Genomic DNA, 21,463 nt, shown 5'->3' on the forward strand with positions numbered 1-21,463 from the left:
GCCCTTTAATATACTCCCTAACCCGAACACCGACCTTTAATATACTCCCTAACCCTAACACTGCCCTTTAATATACTCCCTAACCCGAATACCGCCCTTTAATATACTCCCTAACCCGAATACTGACCTTTAATATACTCCCTAACCCGAACACCGACCTTTAATATACTCCCTAACCCGAATACCGCCCTTTAATATACTCCCTAACCCGAATACCGACCTTTAATATACTCCCTGACCCTAACACCGACCTTTAATATACTCCCTAACCCGAATACCGCCCTTTAATATACTCCCTAACCCGAATACCGACCTTTAATATACTCCCTAATCCAAATACCGACCTTTAATATACTCCCTGACCCTAACACCGCCCTTTAATATACTCCCTGACCCGAACACCGCCCTTTAATATAATCCTTGAACCTAAGCTTGCTAAACTCCGGGAAAACCCTAAACCTGTCCCGTGTGGCGATGTGACGTTGCTGACACTGAAGGCTGAGTCTCGCCTGTGCAGAGTGGCCGCTGGAGTGCAGGGTGACCAGTGTTTGTGGAATTGAACCTCAGCAAGTGTCAACACTTGTAGCAGGTGAAGCTGTGCACGCGGCTGGTGGAATGGATCTGTGTCGTGCTGACAGCTCTTTGTGGCCCAGAGTTGGGGTATTGGGGAGTATATTAAAGGGCAGGGTTAGGGAGTATATTAAAGGTCGGTATTCAGGTTAGGGAGTATATTAAAGGGCAGTGTTAGGGTCAGCGAGTATATTAAAGGGCAGTGTTAGGGTCAGCGAGTATATTAAAGGGCAGGGTTAGGGTCAGGGAGTATATTAAAGGTCGGTGTTAGGGTCAGGGAGTATATTAAAGGGCAGTGTTAGGGTCAGCGAGTATATTAAAGGGCAGTGTTAGGGTCAGCGAGTATATTAAAGGGCAGGGTTAGGGTCAGCGAGTATATTAAAGGGCAGGGTTAGGGTCAGGGAGTATATTAAAGGTCGGTGTTAGGGTCAGGGAGTATATTAAAGGGCAGTGTTAGGGTCAGCGAGCATATTAAAGGGCAGTGTTAGGGTCAGCGAGTATATTAAAGGGCAGGGTTAGGGTCAGGGAGTATATTAAAGGTCGGTGTTGGGGTCAGGGAGTATATTAAAGGGCATTGTTAGGGTCAGCGAGTATATTAAAGGGCAGGGTTAGGGTCAGGGAGTATATTAAAGGGCAGTGTTAGGGTCAGGGAGTATATTAAAGGTCGGTATTCAGGTTAGGGAGTATATTAAAGGGCAGTGTTAGGGTCAGCGAGTATATTAAAGGGCAGTGTTAGGGTCAGCGAGTATATTAAAGGGCAGGGTTAGGGTTAGGGAGTATATTAAAGGTCGGTGTTAGGGTCAGGGAGTATATTAAAGGGCAGTGTTAGGGTCAGCGAGTATATTAAAGGGCAGTGTTAGGGTCAGCGAGTATATTAAAGGGCAGGGTTAGGGTCAGGGAGTATATTAAAGGTCGGTGTTAGGGTCAGGGAGTATATTAAAGGGCAGTGTTGGGGTCAGCGAGTATATTAAAGGGCAGGGTTAGGGAGTATATTAAAGGTCGGTATTCAGGTTAGGGAGTATATTAAAGGGCAGTGTTAGGGTCAGCGAGTATATTAAAGGGCAGTGTTAGGGTCAGCGAGTATATTAAAGGGCAGGGTTAGGGTCAGGGAGTATATTAAAGGGCGGTATTCGGGTTAGGGAGTATATTAAAGGGCAGGGTTAGGGTCAGCGAGTATATTAAAGGGCGGTATTCGGGTTAGGGAGTATATTAAAGGGCAGTATTCAGGTTAGGGAGTATATTAAAGGGCGGTATTCGGGTTAGGGCGTATATTAAAGGTCGGTATTCGGGTTAGGGAGTATTTAAAGCGCAGTGTTAGGGTTCGGGAGTATATTAAAGGGCGGTGTTCGGGTTAGGGAGTATATTAAAGGGCAGGGTTAGGGTCAGCGAGTATATTAAAGGGCGGTATTCGGGTTAGGGAGTATATTAAAGGGCAGTATTCGGGTTAGGGAGTATATTAAAGGGCAGTGTTAGGGTTAGGGAGTATATTAAAGGGCAGTATTCAGGTTAGGGAGTATATTAAAGGGCGGTATTCGGGTTAGGGAGTATATTAAAGGGCAGTGTTCGGGTTAGGGAGTATATTAAAGGGCAGGGCTAGGGAGTATATTAAAGGTCGGTATTCGGGTTAGGGAGTATATTAAAGGGCGGTATTCGGGTTAGGGAGTATTTAAAGCGCAGTGTTAGGGTTAGGGAGTATATTAAAGGGCAGGGTTAGGGAGTATATTAAAGGTCGGTATTCGGGTTAGGGAGTATATTAAAGGGCGGTATTCGGGTTAGGGAGTATATTAAAGGGCGGTGTTCAGGTTTGGGAGTATATTAAAGGACAGGGTTAGGGAGTATATTAAAGGTCGGTATTCGGGTTAGGGAGTATATTAAAGGGCGGTATTCGGGTTAGGAAGTATATTAAAGGGCAGGGTTAGGGAGTATATTAAAGGTCGGTATTCGGGTTAGGGAGTATATTAAAGGGCAGTGTTAGGGTTAGGGAGTATATTAAAGGTCGGTATTCGGGTTAGGGAGTATATTAAAGGGCAGGGTTAGGGAGTATATTAAAGGTCGGTATTCGGGTTAGGGAGTATATTAAAGGGCAGTGTTAGGGTTAGGGAGTATATTAAAGGGCGGTATTCAGGTTACGGAGTATATTAAAGGGCGGTATTCAGGTTAGGGAGTATATTAAAGGGCGGTATTCGGGTTAGGGAGTATATTAAAGGGCGGTATTCGGGTTAGGGAGTGTATTAAAGGGCAGTGTTAGGGTTAGGGAGTATATTAAAGGTTGGTATTCGGATTAGGGAGTATATTAAAGGTCGGTATTTGGGTTAGGGAGTATATTAAAGGGCGGTATTCGGGTTAGGGAGTATATTAAAGGGCAGTGTTAGGGTTAGGGAGTATATTAAAGGGCGGTATTCAGGTTAGGGAGTATATTAAAGGGCGGTATTCAGGTTAGGGAGTATATTAAAGGGCGGTATTCGGGTTAGGGAGTATATTAAAGGGCGGTATTCGGGTTAGGGAGTATATTAAAGGGCGGTATTCGGGTTAGGGAGTATATTAAAGGACGGTATTCGGGTTAGGGAGTATATTAAAGGGCAGTGTTAGGGTTAGGGAGTATATTAAAGGTTGGTGTTGGCGATTAGAGTTTTCCAGGTCTATCGTAAGGTTGGTGACACTTCCTCACCCTATTCCCAATGAGACCCCAACAGCTTCACCTAAAGACTTAAGATAGTGTATATTTGCAGACTATTGGGCGAACATGGAGAGTTGATGCACATGGGCACTTGCTCCACTCTGTAAACACTGGAGGGCAGTGAGCTGGGGACCCGATCCTGAGAGTCAGACTACAGACACCAAATGTACACATTGAGTGTGGGTGTGTCACGCATACATGTCAACTGCCCGGGAAAAGCCCCTTGGGAGTTTTCATGAAACCTGGCTGAAGAGATGGGTGGTGTGGCAAGACATTTTAATAAATACTCATGGTTGGAATCGGATTGTGCCCTACCCTCTCAGCCTTGGGGTAACCTCTCCACTCCCTCAATGAGAGGAAGCTGAATGAGTGGTTGTGACCTGGACCCGTCCCAAAAACACCCCTCCCCTCTGCTGAGCCCAGTTTATGGCAGAGTCTGATCAGAAAATAATTACAGGTCATTTAATCATTGCTCTTCCATCCAATGGCCTCTACGTTCTTTCCCATCCCCTTGCTAAATGATTGTCGGTGTTTGCCTACACTCCTCTACCTGAAGTCGATCCCACGTATTGATCAGTACTGTACCCAGTACTTCCACACTTTGCTAATTCCCCTTTCTCTGGTTTGACCCAGTGCCCCACTCAGTCTGGTTGGGGGTGTTGCTCTCTCTTTTCTTCTCTCCTCTCGGGTCTATGATTGAACTTGTTTTCATTCTCATGCTGAGGGGATTGCCTCACGGGTAAGATTGCAATATGCGGTTCGATTCCATTATCCACCAGGCCACCTCTTGTGTTCTGATGATAGTTGGGAGGAATTGTCATTCGGCATTTATTAATTGGAGATTTTAATAAGTGGAACCTTCAGATCTTGATGGTAGATTTGTAAACCAAGTATTAATGTTAGATTAATGCTGAAGATTAGTTTAATGGAAAATAATTTTAGCTGAAAGTCAACTGATCAAGAGAAATGATGATGGAAGGGATGCTGCTGCCCCAAGTCATCAGCCAGCTTTTGTCTTACAGACAGCAAGAAGTAGACAGAATAGCTGGGGTTTTGTGGTGAAAAAGCAGTGAGCTATCAGCACTCACCGTTATTATGGAGTAAATCGGACAGCAACCTTCCGGCGTCCACACATGGGCAGTTAAACGCAGATATCGAGAGGTTGCTGTCCGAGTTGCTTCTCCACAAGCTTCGCTGCATGGTACCTTGCCGAGGGACTCTGCATTGAAACACACGAAGGGCTTGAAGTTACAGCAGTTACCCACTAAACACACCAGAAAAAGTTGGGGCTTTTGCATTCAGGAGTAAGTGAATTTTTAACGGTGTGATTAATCTTAATTACTGTCCAACAACCTCTCTGGCCCTGAAATGTAAATTTTACAAGTGTGGAATTCATTCTTTCAGATTTGAATTATTGTAGAGATTTTAAAAAAATTTAAAAACATATAAATATTTTTAACTTATTTTTCTTTGCCTCTTTTATCTCTCAATCCAATCTTTCTTTCATAGAAACATAGAAAATAGGTGCAAGAGTAGGCCATTCGACACTGAGCCTGCACCACCATTCAATAAGATCATGGCTGATCATTCAACCTCAGTACCCCTTTCTTGCTTTCTCTCCATACCCCTTGATCCCTTTAGCCGTAAGGGCCATATCTAACTCCCTCTTGAATATATCCAATGAACTGGCATCAACAACTCTCTGCGGCAGGGAATTCCACAGGTTAACAATTCTCTGAGTGAAGAAGTTTCTCCTCATCTCAGTCCTAGATGGCTTACCCTTTATCCTTAGACTGTGACCCCTGGTTCTGGACGTCCCCAACATCGGGAACATTCTTCCAGCATCGAACCTGTCCAGTCCCATCCGAATTTTATATGTTTCTATGAGATCCCCTCTCATCCTTCTAAACTCCAGTGAATACAGGCCCAGTCGATCCAGTCTCTCCTCATATGTCAGTCCTGCCATCCTGGGAATCAGTCTGGTGAACCTTCGCTGCACTCCCTCAATAGCAAGAACGTCCTTCCTCAGATTAGGAGACCAAAACTGAACACAATATTCCGGGTGAGGCTTTACCAAGACCCTGTACAACTGCAGTAAGACCTCCCTGCTCCGATACTCAAATCCCCTAGTTATGAAGGCCAACATACCATTTGCCTTCTTCACCACCTGCTGTACCAGCATGCCAGCTTTCAATGACTGATGTACCATGACACCCAGGTCTCGTTGCACCTCCCCTTTTCCTAATCTGCCGCCATTCAGATAATATTCTGCCTTCGTGTTTTTGCCACCAAAACCTCACATTTATCTACATTATACTACATCTGCCATGCATTTGGCCACTTACTTAACCTGTCCAAGTAACCCTGCAGCCTCTTAGCATCCTCCTCACAGCTCACACCACCATCCAGCTTAGTGTCATCTGCAAACTTGGAGATATTGCACTCAATTCCTTCATCTAAATCCCAGCACTGAGCCCTGCGGCACCCCACTAGTCACTGCCTGCCATTCTGAAAAGGACCCGTTTATCCCGACTCTCTGCTTCCTGTCTGCCAACTAGTTCTCTATCCACATCAATACATTACCCCCAATACCATGTGCTTTAATTTTTCACACCAATCTCTTGTGTGGGACCTTGTCAAAAGCCTTTTGAAAGTCCAAATACACCACATCCACTGGTTCTCCCTTGTCCACTCTACTAGTTACATCCTCAAAATTCTAGAAGATTTGTCAAGCATGATTTAATCCATGCTGACTTGAACCGATCCTGTCACTGCTTTCCAAATGCGCTGCTATTTCATCTTTAATAATTGATTCCAACATTTTCCCCACTACTGATGTTAGGCTAACTGGTCTATAATTCCCTGTTTTCTCTCTCCCTCCTTTTTTAAAAAATGGTGTTACATTAGCTACCCTTCAGTCCATAGGAACTGATCCAGAGTCGATAGACTGTTGGAAAATGATCACCAATGCATCCACTATTTCCAGGGCCACTTCCTTAAGTACTCTGGGATGCAGACTATTATGCCCTGGGGATTTATCAGCCTTCAATCCCATCAATTTCCCTAACACAATTTCACGCCTAATAAGGATTTCCTTCAGTTCCTCCTTCTCACTAGACCCTCCGTTCCCTAGTATTTCCTGGAGGTTATTTGTGTCTTCCTTCGTGAAGACAGAACCAAAGTATTTGTTCAACTGGTCTGCCATTTCTTTGTTCCCCATTATAAATTCACCTGAATCCGACTGCAAGGGACCGACGTTTGTCTTCACTAATCTTTTTCTCTTCACATATCTATAGAAGCTTTTGCTGTCATTTGTTATGTTCCCAGCAAGCTTCCTCTCATACTCTTATTTTCCCCCTCCTAATTAAACCCTTTGTCCTCCTCTGCTGAATTCTAAATTTCTCCCAGTGCTCAGGTTTGCTGCTTTTTCTGGCCAATTTATATGCCTCGTCCTTGGATTTAACACTATCCCTAATTTCCCTATTAGCCACGGTTGGGCCACCTTCCCCGTTTTACTTTTACTCCAGACAGGGATGTACAATTGTTGAAGTTCATCCATGTGATCTTTAAATGTTTGCCATTGCCTGTCCGCCGTCAACCCTTTAAGTATCATTTGCCAGTCTATTCTAGCCAATTCACGCCTCATACCATCGAAGTTACCCTTCCTTAAGTTCAGGACCCTAGTTTCTGAATTAACTGTGTCACTCTCCATCTTAATAAGGAATTCTACCATATTATGGTCACTCTTACCTAAGGGGCCTCGCACAACAAGATTGCTAATTAGTCCTTTCTCATTACACATCACCCAGTCTCGGATGGCCAGCCCTCTAGTTGGTTCCTCGACATATTGGTCTAGAAAACCATCCCTAATACACTCCAGGAAATCCTCCTCCACCGTATTGCTACCAGTTTGGTTAGCCCAATCTACATGTAGATTAAAGTTGCCCATGATAACTGCTGTAGCCTTATTGCACGCATCCCTAATTTCTTGTTTGATGCTGTCCCCAACTTTACAACTACTGTTTGGTGGTCTGTACACAACTCCCACTAGCATTTTCTGCCCTTTGGTATTCTGCAGCTCCACCCATACAGATTCCACATCATCCAAGCTAATGTCCTTCCTTACTATTGCATTAATTTCCTTTTTAACCGGCAACGCAACCCCATCTCCTTTTTCTTTCTGTATATCTTTCCTGAATGTTGAATAGCCCTGGATGTTGAGTTCCCAGCCTTGGTCACCCTGGAGCCATGTCTCTGTGATGCCAATTGTACCATATTCATTAATTGCTGCCTGTGCTGTTAATTCGTCCACCTTATTACGAATACTCCTTGCATTGAGGCACAGAGCCTTCCCTCTCTCTTGCTTTCTGTACATGATTTGAATTCAATATTCTAGCTATCACTTCCTGGTTCAGACTCAGTGCTGCTCATTAACCATTCTTCAATCTGGTTGGTTGAGGAGACACAGCTTTGCTTGTCCTATTCACACAGGTCCCAGATTCCACGTAGAGGGTGCTGCGCCGAAATGGCTTCTAATAACCATAAGTTCCAGTGTAAAACCCTACAGAAAGCCCTGTGGGCAAGTGTAATGACTGCAGAATCTGGGCCACTGTGTGTTTAAAATGAAACTGATTATGTGAGGAAAGAACTGAATGTTGAAATACAGTCTAGTTATCGGGATATTGGCATCACAGGTAGATGTGTGCCAGTGATGTTCGGTACAGTGTGTTGGAATCTCTACTTTCCAAAGATAAGGGGACATGAGCCTAGGAGAGCAGGCCCTCCGCGGGCAAACTCCCACCTGCCCCCTTCACGCAGGAATTATTTGTGGCCTATTTGTTGGGTTTTGCTTTTTGTTGTTGACTGTGCGCTCGAACGATTAATGGAACTGGGACAAACGGTGGCTGGAGTGGACCGATCGCTGTGTTGTGGTCGGACTGTCACTGAAAGCTTGAGGTGGAATCTGCCGCTGTGGGACCTGGTCTGCGATGTGTTACAGAAAGCCCTGTCACCCAGGCGGGCTGCCGAAAAGCAGAGTCAGGAGAGGCTGTTACAAGTCTGAACAAAGCTTGAATCAGGAACGATGAGCTGTCTGCTCTCGGGGTGTAACCAAAACAGCGCGTTCCACCAGCACCCAGGCCCTGAACACGGCACAGCCGGGCCCTGAACACGGCACAGCCCGGAGCAGCCGGGCCCTGAACACGGCACAGCCCGGAGCAGCCAGGCCCTGAACGCGGCACAGCCCGGAGCAGCCAGGCCCTGAACACGGCACAGCCGGGAGCAGTGAGAATCCCAGTTTTAAGTTATGACTGGCGTTTTTGAAAACAAAATGCTTCATTTGTTAAAATAGGTGCAAACACTTGATTTATTTCTGGGTTGCTGAGTGAGTAAAACAGGTTTTTCTAAGGGGGAAACAAGATGAAAAATGTGAAGTGTTTACTCTGTGGGAGGAACTGCTAATTATCAACATATTTCTCACTCGGGGATTTACCAGCAGGAGGAGAGTTTGTGCTAAACAGGAATTATTTAGAATTCTAAATGTGGCACGGGCCTGCTCACCTCCCCCTGTCCGCACACGGCACCCGGTGCAGTCCGGCTGTAAACATTGATGCTTCCCACACTCGGCAGAAAGATTCCGGCTTCTTGGTGAGGGACTCACCGCTTAAAGATCTCAATCCCAGCTCAGCCGAGTCTGTCACTGACACTGACTGGGGGGGGGGGGTTACCCCACTGACTGGAGGGCCTTACCCTCTGACCCTCAAATTTTCCATCCTCGACTGTCTCTACACGAACTGACTACTATACTCTAACCTGGGCTTTGTGCTGCTTGTGTTTCGAGATATGTGAAGCGTGTGGTGAGAAGCAAAACCCGAGTGGTTTCCGGGCGGGAAGTCATTGAGATTTATTTGAGGTTAGGAAACCCACAGCGCGAGGCAGAGAACCTGCAGTGCTCTCACTGCACCATCCCATCCCTTCCCCGTCCCCCGCGCCCCCCCTCCCCGTCCCCCGCGCCCCCCCTCCCCGTCCCCCGCGCCCCCCCTCCCCGTCCCCCGCGCCCCCCCTCCCCGTCCCCCGCGCCCCCCCTCCCCGTCCCCCGCGCCCCCCCTCCCCGTCCCCCGCGCCCCCCCTCCCCGTCCCCCGCGCCCCCCCTCCCCGTCCCCCGCGCCCCCCCTCCCCGTCCCCCGCGCCCCCCCTCCCCGTCCCCCGCGCCCCCCCTCCCCGTCCCCCGCGCCCCCCCTCCCCGTCCCCCGCGCCCCCCCTCCCCGTCCCCCGCGCCCCCCCTCCCCGTCCCCCGCGCCCCCCCTCCCCGTCCCCCGCGCCCCCCCTCCCCGTCCCCCGCGCCCCCCCTCCCCGTCCCCCGCGCCCCCCCTCCCCGTCCCCCGCGCCCCCCCCTCCCCGTCCCCCGCGCCCCCCCTCCCCGTCCCCCGCGCCCCCCCTCCCCGTCCCCCGCGCCCCCCCTCCCCGTCCCCCGCGCCCCCTCTCCTCCCCCCTCGCTCTCCTCCCTCCCCCCCCCCTCGCTCTCCTCCCTCCTTCCCCCCCTCCCTCGCTCCCCCCTCCCCCCGCTCTCCTCCCCCCCCCCCCCCCTCGCGCGCTCTCTTCTCTCCCCCCCCCCCTCCCCCCCGCGCTCTCTCTTCTCTCCCCCCCCTCTCCCCCCCTCGCGCTCTCTCTTCTCTCCCCACACCCCTCTGTTTCTTGCTCTCTCGCTCTCTGTTGCTTGGATGGGATGCAACATGCACCTGGCAAGGCAGTGATTTCAGCTGATCACAAGATTGGTTGACACAATGCCTTGTGTGTGTTCCAGTCAATCTTTAATTTGAAAAGGTAAGTGTTTCAGCAAAATAAGTTCAATTCATTATGACTCTGGGATTTGAATGTGATCAGCGAAGCCTCGATACTCTGTGTACATCCGTGCCTCTCGTCGCTGCACACATTCTCCTCTCTCTATCTGCAGACTATCAAACCAATAATCCCCTCTGATCCCAACACAGTGCATTCCTTTCCTGTCACAGCAGCCAATAAGATGGCTTACATCCTAGGGTCTTAAAAGAAGTGGCTGCAGAGATAGTGCATGCATTGGTTGTAATCTACCAACATTCCCTGGATTCTGGGGCGGTCCCAGCGGATTGGAAAACCGCAAATGTAACGCCCCTATTTAAAAAAGGAGGCAGACAAAAAGCAGGAAACTATAGACCAGTTAGCCTAACATCTGTCGTTGGGAAAATGCTGGAGTCCATTATTAAGGAAGCAGTAGCGGGACATTTGGAAAATCATAATTCAATCAAGCAGAGTCAGCATGGTTTTATGAAAGGGAAATCATGTTTGACAAATTTGCTATAGTTTTTTGAGGATGTAATGAGCAGGGTGGAAAAAGGGGAACCAGTGGATGTGGTGTATTTGGATTTCCAGAAGGCATTCGATAAGGTGCTACATAAAAGGTTTCTAAACTATTATAAAACATGTGACTGGCATCCAATTAGCACTGAACAATAGCGGAGAGAGTGCTGTAATAGGGTTCAGGAACAGATTGAGTCCCACAGTGAGGGACTCAGACGGGTATGTCAGTTGATCTGCCAGCAAAACCTAGCAGAACAGATTGGTATGTTCGTTCCCAGGATATATACACACTGTTTCTAATCAATCTATCATAAAATTTATTTTACATTTGACTCAGCCACACAATCAATGGCATAGTGACATCCATCATTAATGATATGCTAGGTCAGCCAATCAATGGAAGAATGATTTCCATCATCGACAGTCCCTCGGAATTGAGGAAGACTTGTTTCCACTCCTGAAGTGAGTTTTTTGGTGGCTGAACAGTCCAATACGAGAACCACAGACTCTGTCACAGGTGGGACAGATAGTTGTTGAGGGAAGGGGTGGGTGGGACAGGTTTGCCGCACGCTCTTTCCGCTGTCTGCGCTTCATTTCTGTATGCTCTCGGCGTTGAGACCCGAGGTGCTCAGCGCCCTCTCGGATGCACTTCCTCCACTTAGGGCGGTCTTAGGCCAGGGACTCCCAGGTGTCAGTGGAGATGTCACACTTTATCAGGGAGGCTTTGAGGGTGTCCTTGTAGCAGTTCCACTGCCCGCCTTTGGCTCGTTTGCCGTGAAGGAGTTCCGAGTAGAGCGCTTGCTTTGGGAGTCTCGTGGCTGGCATGCGGACAGTGTGGCCTGCCCAGCGGAGCTGATCGAGTGTGGTCAGTGCTTCAATGATGGGGATGTTAGCCTGAATGAGGATGCTAATGTTGGTGCGCCTGTCCTCCCAGGGGATTTGTAGGATCTTGCGGAGACATCGCTGGTGATATTTCTCCAGCAACTTGAGGTGTCTATTGTACATCACTAATGAGGTGCTGGGCCCCCAATCAATGGAAGTGTGTGACTTCCATCACTCAGTAGGGTAAGTCCATAGACCTTCCAGTAAAAGCAAGCTGAAAATTGGTGTTGGTTCCCACTGGCAATGAGAATCCTTCTACTCAATCTGTTAAAATGTACACCATTCATTTTCTTCCAAGTTTCCTCTCTCCTCCTCTTAGGGCCCTGACTCATGCTGGGGTATGGATCTATAAGTTCCAGCAGGGCTATCAAGGCTGTCGAGCAAGTGAGGTGTATTAACCCTACCAGTAATTGCAGGATTCACAGGTTTAAATAAAGAAACTACATTTCCCTAGTGCCTTTCATCACCTCAGGACGTCCCAAAGCACCTTACAGCCACCGAAGCACCCCCGAGGTGCAGTCACTGTTGCAATGTGGGAAACACAGCAGCCAACTTGCACACAGCAAGCTCCCACAAACAGCAATGTGATAATGACCAGATAATCTGTTTTCAGTGACATTGATTGAGGGATAAATATTGGCCAGGACACCGGGGAAAATTTCTTTGAAATAGTGTCAAGGGATCTTTTACATCCACCTGAGAGAGCAGATGAGGTCTCGGTTTAACATCTCATCTGAAAGACGGCACCTCCAACAGTGCAGTGCTCCCTCAGCACTGCACTGGAGTGTTAACCTAGATTTTTGTGCTCAAGTTTCTGGATATGAGAATTTTTAAACATGTTTTTGCAGCATTATCCATCACTCTTCATATTTAACCCAGGAAGTGGGATCAAGGTTGTCTCTTCCTGTTGGGAGTTGGGAATTCTGTCCTTTCAACCCTAGGATTGGGCTTTAAATCCAGATCAGAGAGAAATTGACACCAGAATATTGGACCTATTTAAGCTAGATTCTGCAATGCGCAGAGGGTAGGTTTCTTGTCCTGGAAGGATGAGGTCAGATAGCCTAAAGGACATTATTCATATAAACCAATCTTATTAAGGTCTTTTCTCCCATTGTAAGTTAGTGTCGCTATATTTTAGAACATCTCTCTCAGCTCATCCACCCCGACCTTCCGCTCCTCTGTCGTACCTGGGCCCCGCCGATGTTCCTGCCCATGCTCCAAACGGCGACCTGGGTTTTGATGACGTCACCCAGTCGCCCACCTCAAAGCCGTTGGAGCAGCTCGCGTGGAAGTTGTAGTGGCCCGCGCTCCAGCCCTTTTATCCTCCGACCTGCAGTGTCGGGGTGGCCCACAATGTTGCAGGGGCCCGCGCTCCAGCCCTTTTATCCTCCCGACCCATGGCAGAGATGCGACGAATGATTGAGAAGCAGCAAGAGATTGAGGCAGAAATACGGCGGATGATCGGGACGGAGGAGCGGTGAGGGATCGTGGCGGAAGTGTGGCAAATGTTTGTGGCTGAGGTTCGGCGAGTGATCGTGGCGGAAGTGCGGCAAATGGGGGTACGGGGCCCAGAAGAGCCGAGTGCCCGAGGCAGCACGGGCCAGCCCACACTGCGATATGTGTGTGCACTAGGTCCATGCAGCAGAGCAGGTCTCCAGTCGTCCTGGTTAATCTTTGCCACTGGATAAAGACCTAGCTCTGACAAGCCCGTGTAGTGGCTGATGTGCAATGGTCACCACACGTTAAAAAAATCCACACACAGGCATCTTCCACCCCTGGAATATCTGGCCCTTCATTGAAACAGCTGCAAACTCATCTTTTAGTGTGGAAGCAAGTCATCCTCGTTCGAGGGACCGCCTAGGATGATAATGTAAAAGGTTACTGCACAAGCTAAAAGTTCACGGGGTTGGGGATAATAACTTTTATTTATATAGCGCCTTTAATGTAGTAAACTGTCCCAAGGTGCTTCACTCCAGTGTTACAGACAAACAGATAAATTGGACACTGAGCCACAGAAGAAATTGAGGCAGATGACCAAAAGCGTGTTTAAAGAGGTAGCTTTTAACGATCCACCAATGGTTGAGTAGTTATAATGAGGGATGCTCAAGAGGGCAGAATTTGAGGAGATAGGGAGGGGAAGGTCTATGGAGTGAATTTTGAAATCGAGGCATTGTTTAACTGGAAGCCAATGTAGGTCAGAAAGCACAGGGTGTGATGGGTGATCGTGACTTGGTGCGGGTTAGTGCACGGGCTGCTGAGTTTTGGATGACTTCAAATTTCCGTAGTGTGGAATGTGGGAGGCCGGCCAGGAGTGAGTTGGAGTAGTCCAGTCTAGAGGTAATAAAGGCATGAATGAGGGTTTTAGCAGTAGAAGAGCTGAGACTGGGGCGGAGGCGGGCAATGTTACGGAGGTGGGAAAAGTCAGTTTTAGTTATGCCACAGATATGTGGCTGGAGACTCATTTCAGGGTCAAATATGACACCTGGGTTGCGAACAGTCTTGTTCACCCTCAGATTGATGTTAGGGAGAGGGATGGAGTCAGTGGTTAGAGAACGCAGTTTGTGGCGGGGACCAAACATCATGGGTTCGGTCTTCCCAATAATTAATTGGAGAAAATTACTGCTCATCCAGTAGTCAATGTCGGACAAGCAGTCTGACAATCTAGATATCAAGCAGGGGTCGAGAGAAGTGGTGGAGAGATAGAGCTCGGTATTATCTGCATACACGTGGAAACTTACTCCGTGATTTTGGATGATATCGCCAAGGGGCAACATGTAGATGAGAAATAAGAGGGGTCCAAGGACAGATCCTTGGGGGACACCAGAGGTAACGATACGGGAGTGGGAAGAAGCCATTGCTGGAGATTTTCTAGAAATAATATATTAGCATGGATAGAGGATTGGCTAACTAACAGAAAACAGAGAGTCGGGATAAATGGGTCATTTTCTGGTTGGCAAACAGTAACCAAGTGGTGAGCTGCAGGGATCGGTGCTGGGTCCTCAACTATTTACAATCTATATTAATGACTTGGATGAAGGGACCGAGTGTAATGTAGCCAAGTTTGCTGATGATACAAAGATGGGTGGGAAAGCAAGTTGTGAGGGGGACAAAAAATCTGCAAAGGGACATAGACAAGTGGCCAAAAATTTGGCAGGTGGAGTATAATGTGGTAAAATGTGAGGTTATCCACTTTGGCAGAAAAAATAGAAAAGCAAATTATAATTTAAATGGAGAAAAATTGCAAAGTGCTGCAGTACAGAGGGACCTGGGGGTCCTTGTGCATGAAACACAAAAAGTGAGTCTGCAGGTACAGCAAGTAATCAGGAAGGCAAATGGAATGTTGGCCTTTATTGCAAGGGGGATAGAGTATAAAAGCAGAGAAGTCCTGCTACAACTGTACAGGGTATTGGTGAGGCCACACCTGGAGTACTGCGTACAGTTTTGGTCTCCGTATTTAAGGAAATATATATTTGCATTGGAGGCTGTTCAGAGAAGGTTCACTAGGTTGATTCTGGAGATGAGGAGGTTGACTTATGAAGGTAGATTGAGTAGGTTGGGCCTATACATTTTGGAGTTCAGAAGAATGAGAGGTGATCTTATCAAAACATATAAGATAATGAGGGGGCTCGACAAGGTGGATGCAGAGAGGATATTTCCACTCATAGGGGAAACTAAAACTAGGGGACATAGTCTCAGAATAAGGGTACTACCATTTAAAACTGAGACGAGGAGAAATTTCTTCTCTGAGGGTTGTAAATCTGGAATTCTCTGCCCCAGGGAGCTGTGGAGGCTTGGGTCATTGAATATATTTAAGGCGGAGATAGACAGATTTTTAAGCGATAAAGAAGTGAAGGGTTATGGGGAGCGGGCAGGGAAGTGGAGCTGAGTCCATGATCAGATCAGCCATGATCGTATTGAATGGCGGAGCAGGCTCGAGGGGCCAAATGACCGACTCCTGCTCCTATTTCTTATATTATTAGAATGCTGGCCTTGTGTTGACCACTCCCTGTGGTTAGTTTAATTCGCTGCTGGGCCTTTTAGCTGCTTGATCCCATCCTAGCGATGGCCAGAGAGCAGAGCAGGATCTTTGCAAAGGGCCGCCCTTCAACCTGGGCCAACTTTGCCAAAGCAATTGCTGGTCAGCCTCCCACCTTCCACCCTCTGTAAACTTCAGATCATCCATGCCACCCTGTATCCTGACTTGCACCATCACCCCTGTGCTCGCTGATCTACATTGTTCCCTGTCTGGCAACATCTCAATTTTAAAATTCTCATCCTTGTCTTCAAATCCCTTCGTGCCCTGGCTCCTTCCTACCTCTAATCTCCTGCAAACGTACAACCCTCCGAGATCTCTGCACTCCTCCAATTCTGGCCTCCTGAGCATCCCTCGATTTCAATCTCCACCTGTGGCAGCCGTGGAATTCTCTCCCTAAACTTCTCTGCCTCTCTACCTCCTCCTTTTAAGATGCTCCTTAAAACCTATCTCTTTGACCAAGCTTTTGGTCACCTGCTCTAATATGTCCTTATGTGGCTCAGTGTCATATTTTGTTTGATAACGCTCCTGTGAAATGTCTTGGAACGTTTTACTATGTGAAAGGCGCTATAGAAATGAAAGTAGTTGCTGCCAGTTAAGCAGCATGTCGCTGGCTGGAGTGTGCTGGCGGGTTATTGGCTGGAGTGTGCTGGCGGGTTATTGGCTGGAGTGTGCTGGCGGGTTATTGGCTGGAGTGTGCTGGCGGGTTATTGGCTGGAGTGTGCTGGCGGGTTATTGGCTGGAGTGTGCTGGCGGGTTATTGGCTGGAGTGTGTTGGCGGGTTATTGGCTGGAGTGTGCTGGCGGGTTATTGGCTGGAGTGTGCTGGCGGGTTATTGGCTGGAGTGTGCTGGCGGGTTATTGGCTGGAGTGTGCTGGCGGGTTATTGGCTGGAGTGTGCTGGCGGGTTATTGGCTGGAGTGTGCTGGCGGGTTATTGGCTGGAGTGTGCTGGCGGGTTATTGGCTGGAGTGTGCTGGCGGGTTATTGGCTGGAGTGTGCTGGCGGGTTATTGGCTGGAGTGTGCTGGCGGGTTATTGGAACTGATTGGAGGTCTTGATGCGGTCTCGCTGGCAGTGATCTGTTACTGTGACACTGGTTGGACGGGTGGTAGGGAGTCTGTCGAGGCTCTTTCACCAACAAGCCGTTCTCGGCTGCACCCAGCAGTTTATGTTAGCAGTTTGGAATGGGAGAGTTTGTGAGTTTACCGGGATAGGCTCACATTCCATCGGCCCATGGTAGGTCAGTGTGCAAAGAGAACAGGAGCAGATTTCAGGGAGTCTGAGTGAAGGAGCACTGCCAGAGGTTGGAATGCTGATGGCAAGAATTCTTCTTGCCGACGGTATGTCTTTAATTGTGACTCAGTGTTGTCAAAAACTTGCACTGTCTCGACGCTACAGCTTCACATTCTGTGCGGGAGTTGAGACTCCCTCAGCCTGTTAATTACTGTGCAGAGCTGCTGACTGGCAGTCTGGGTGTGGACCCAGTCTGACTGCATCAGGATTCTATAAATAGGTGTGTGGGCCGAGGCAGAGACGGGCCGTGTAATTACTGTGCGAGCTCCCAATGTGCTGGCCTCTCATTACATGCACATTCACCCTTTCATTGCTGCTGTGTTAATGAGTGCTCAAAGCCAGTCTGCACAACATCCTCCTGCTGAACCTGTGCAGCTTCTCGATTACCAACGCACTAGAAACCTGCCAATGCCTCGCCCCCCTCCCCCCTCCCTCCCGCCTCGCTCCCCCTCCCTCCCGCCTCGCTCCCCCTGCCTCCAGCCTCGCTCCCCCTGCCTCCAGCCTCGCTCCCCCTGCCTCCAGCCTCGCTCCCCCTGCCTCCAGCCTCGCTCCCCCTGCCTCCAGCCTCGCTCCCCCTCCCTCCAGCCTCGCTCCCCCTCCCGCCTCGCTCCCCCTCCTCCCGCCCCCCTCCCCCCTCCTCCCGCCTCGCCTTCGCCCCCCTCCTCCCGCCTCGCCCTCGCCCCCCTCCTCCCGCCTCGCCCTCGCCCCCCTCCTCCCGCCTCGCCCTCGCCCCCCTCCTCCCGCCTCGCCCTCGCCCCCCTCCTCCCGCCTCGCCCTCGCCCCCCTCCTCCCGCCTCGCCCTCGCCCCCCTCCTCCCGCCTCGCCCTCGCCCCCCTCCTCCCGCCTCGCCCTCGCCCCCCTCCTCCCGCCTCGCCCTCGCCCCCCTCCTCCCGCCTCGCCCTCGCCCCCCTCCTCCCGCCTCGCCCTCGCCCCCCTCCTCCCGCCTCGCCCTCGCCCCCCTCCTCCCGCCTCGCCCTCGCCCCCCTCCTCCCGCCTCGCCCTCGCCCCCCTCCTCCCGCCTCGCCCTCGCCCCCCTCCTCCCGCCTCGCCCTCGCCCCCCTCCTCCCGCCTCGCCCTCGCCCCCCTCCTCCCGCCTCGCCCTCGCCCCCCTCCTCCCGCCTCGCCCTCGCCCCCCTCCTCCCGCCTCGCCCTCGCCCCCCTCCTCCCGCCTCGCCCTCGCCCCCCTCCTCCCGCCTCGCCCTCGCCCCCCTCCTCCCGCCTCGCCCTCGCCCCCCTCCTCCCGCCTCGCCCTCGCCCCCCTCCTCCCGCCTCGCCCTCGCCCCCCTCCTCCCGCCTCGCCCTCGCCCCCCTCCTCCCGCCTCGCCCTCGCCCCCCTCCTCCCGCCTCGCCCTCGCCCCCCTCCTCCCGCCTCGCCCTCGCCCCCCTCCTCCCGCCTCGCCCTCGCCCCCCTCCTCCCGCCTCGCCCTCGCCCCCCTCCTCCCGCCTCGCCCTCGCCCCCCTCCTCCCGCCTCGCCCTCGCCCCCCTCCTCCCGCCTCGCCCTCGCCCCCCTCCTCCCGCCTCGCCCTCGCCCCCCTCCTCCCGCCTCGCCCTCGCCCCCCTCCTCCCGCCTCGCCCTCGCCTCCCGCCTCGCCCTCGCCCCCCTCCTCCCGCCTCGCCCTCGCCCCCCTCCTCCCGCCTCGCCCTCGCCCCCTCCTCCCGCCTCGCCCTCGCCCCCCTCCTCCCGCCTCGCCCTCGCCCCCCCTCCTCCCGCCTCGCCCTCGCCCCCCTCCTCCCGCCTCGCCCTCGCCCCCCTCCTCCCGCCTCGCCCTCGCCCCCCTCCTCCCGCCTCGCCCTCGCCCCCCTCCTCCCGCCTCGCCCTCGCCCCCCTCCTCCCGCCTCGCCCTCGCCCCCCTCCTCCCGCCTCGCCCTCGCCCCCCTCCTCCCGCCTCGCCCTCGCCCCCCTCCTCCCGCCTCGCCCTCGCCTCCCGCCTCGCCCTCGCCCCCCTCCTCCCGCCTCGCCCTCGCCCCCCTCCTCCCGCCTCGCCCTCGCCCCCCTCCTCCCGCCTCGCCCTCGCCCCCCTCCTCCCGCCTCGCCCTCGCCCCCCTCCTCCCGCCTCGCCCTCGCCCCCCTCCTCCCGCCTCGCCCTCGCCCCCCTCCTCCCGCCTCGCCCTCGCCCCCCTCCTCCCGCCTCGCCCTCGCCCCCCTCCTCCCGCCTCGCCCTCGCCCCCCTCCTCCCGCCTCGCCCTCGCCCCCCTCCTCCCGCCTCGCCCTCGCCCCCCTCCTCCCGCCTCGCCCTCGCCCCCCTCCTCCCGCCTCGCCCTCGCCCCCCTCCTCCCGCCTCGCCCTCGCCCCCCTCCTCCCGCCTCGCCCTCGCCCCCCTCCTCCCGCCTCGCCCTCGCCCCCCTCCTCCCGCCTCGCCCTCGCCCCCCTCCTCCCGCCTCGCCCTCGCCCCCCTCCTCCCGCCTCGCCCTCGCCCCCCTCCTCCCGCCTCGCCCTCGCCCCCCTCCTCCCGCCTCGCCCTCGCCCCCCTCCTCCCGCCTCGCCCTCGCCCCCCTCCTCCCGCCTCGCCCTCGCCCCCCTCCTCCCGCCTCGCCCTCGCCCCCCTCCTCCCGCCTCGCCCTCGCCCCCCTCCTCCCGCCTCGCCCTCGCCCCCCTCCTCCCGCCTCGCCCTCGCCCCCCTCCTCCCGCCTCGCCCTCGCCCCCCTCCTCCCGCCTCGCCCTCGCCCCCCTCCTCCCGCCTCGCCCTCGCCCCCCTCCTCCCGCCTCGCCCTCGCCCCCCTCCTCCCGCCTCGCCCTCGCCCCCCTCCTCCCGCCTCGCCCTCGCCCCCCTCCTCCCGCCTCGCCCTCGCCCCCCTCCTCCCGCCTCGCCCTCGCCCCCCTCCTCCCGCCTCGCCCTCGCCCCCCTCCTCCCGCCTCGCCCTCGCCCCCCTCCTCCCGCCTCGCCCTCGCCCCCCTCCTCCCGCCTCGCCCTCGCCCCCCTCCTCCCGCCTCGCCCTCGCCCCCCTCCTCCCGCCTCGCCCTCGCCCCCCTCCTCCCGCCTCGCCCTCGCCCCCCTCCTCCCGCCTCGCCCTCGCCCCCCTCCTCCCGCCTCGCCCTCGCCCCCCTCCTCCCGCCTCGCCCTCGCCCCCCTCCTCCCGCCTCGCCCTCGCCCCCCTCCTCCCGCCTCGCCCTCGCCCCCCTCCTCCCGCCTCGCCCTCGCCCCCCTCCTCCCGCCTCGCCCTCGCCCCCCTCCTCCCGCCTCGCCCTCGCCCCCCTCCTCCCGCCTCGCCCTCGCCCCCCTCCTCCCGCCTCGCCCTCGCCCCCCTCCTCCCGCCTCGCCCTCGCCCCCCTCCTCCCGCCTCGCCCTCGCCCCCCTCCTCCCGCCTCGCCCTCGCCCCCCTCCTCCCGCCTCGCCCTCGCCCCCCTCCTCCCGCCTCGCCCTCGCCCCCCTCCTCCCGCCTCGCCCTCGCCCCCCTCCTCCCGCCTCGCCCTCGCCCCCCTCCTCCCGCCTCGCCCTCGCCCCCCTCCTCCCGCCTCGCCCTCGCCCCCCTCCTCCCGCCTCGCCCTCGCCCCCCTCCTCCCGCCTCGCCCTCGCCCCCCTCCTCCCGCCTCGCCCTCGCCCCCCTCCTCCCGCCTCGCCCTCGCCCCCCTCCTCCCGCCTCGCCCTCGCCCCCCTCCTCCCGCCTCGCCCTCGCCTCCCGCCTCGCCTCGCCCCTCCTCCCGCCTCGCCCTCGCCCCCCTCCTCCCGCCTCGCCCTCGTCCCCCTCCTCCCGCCTCGCCCTCGCCCCCTCCTCCCGCCTCGCCCTCGCCCCCCTCCTCCCGCCCTCGCCCCCCTCCTCCCGCCTCGCCCTCGCCCCCTCCTCCCGCCTCGCCCTCGCCTCCCTCCTCCCGCCTCGCCCTCGCCCCCCTCCCGCCTCGCCCTCGCCTCGCCCTCGCCTCCCGTCTCGCCCTCGCCCCCTCCTCCCGCCTCGCCCTCTCCCCCTCCTCCCCCCTCGCCCCCCTCCTCCCGCCTCGCCCTCGCCCCCCTCCTCCCCCCTCGCCCCCTCCTCCCGCCTCGCCTCGCTTCCCCTCCTCCCGCCTCCGCCCTCGCCCCCTCCTCCCGCCTCGCCCTCGCCCCCTCCTCCCGCCTCGCCCTCGCCCCCCTCCTCCCGCCTCGCCCTCGCCCCCCTCCTCCCGCCTCGCCCTCGCCCCCCTCCTCCCGCCTCGCCCCCCTCCTCCCGCCTCGCCCTCGCCCCCCTCCTCCCGCCTCGCCCTCGCCCCCCTCCTCCCGCCTCGCCCCTCGCCCCCCTCCTCCCGCCTCGCCCTCGCCCCCCTCCTCCCGCCTCGCCCTCGCCCCCCTCCTCCCGCCTCGCCCTCGCCCCCCTCCTCCCGCCTCGCCCTCGCCCCCCTCCTCCCGCCTCGCCCTCGCCCCCCTCCTCCCGCCTCGCCCTCGCCCCCCTCCTCCCGCCTCGCCCTCGCCCCCTCCTCCCGCCTCGCCCTCGCCCCCCTCCTCCCGCCTCGCCCTCGCCCCCCTCCTCCCGCCTCGCCCTCGCCCCCCTCCTCCCCGCCTCGCCCTCGCCCCCCTCCTCCCGCCTCGCCCTCGCCCCCCTCCTCCCGCCTCGCCCTCGCCCCTCCTCCCGCCTCGCCCTCGCCCCCTCCTCCCGCCTCGCCCTCGCCCCTCCTCCCGCCTCGCCCTCGCCCCCTCCTCCCGCCTCGCCCTCGCCCCCCTCCTCCCGCCTCGCCCTCGCCCCCCTCCTCCCCGCCTCGCCCTCG

At 55.3% G+C, this 21,463-nt stretch overlaps 1 protein-coding gene across 1 annotated transcript in view; it reads left to right on the top strand.

The window, feature by feature from the left end:
- The first annotated feature begins 7,772 nt into the window (after window positions 1-7,772).
- LOC139275685 (rho guanine nucleotide exchange factor 12-like) overlaps window positions 7,773-21,463 on the top strand; it is a 71,421-nt gene continuing 57,730 nt past the window's right edge. The window contains exon 1 of the mRNA XM_070892851.1: window positions 7,773-7,826. Within this exon, the coding sequence (XP_070748952.1) occupies window positions 7,773-7,826 (54 nt within the window). The remainder of the gene's footprint in view (window positions 7,827-21,463) is intronic.

Source organism: Pristiophorus japonicus, chromosome 11 (genome assembly GCF_044704955.1).
Source record: "Pristiophorus japonicus isolate sPriJap1 chromosome 11, sPriJap1.hap1, whole genome shotgun sequence".
Taxonomy (NCBI): Eukaryota; Metazoa; Chordata; class Chondrichthyes; family Pristiophoridae; genus Pristiophorus; species Pristiophorus japonicus.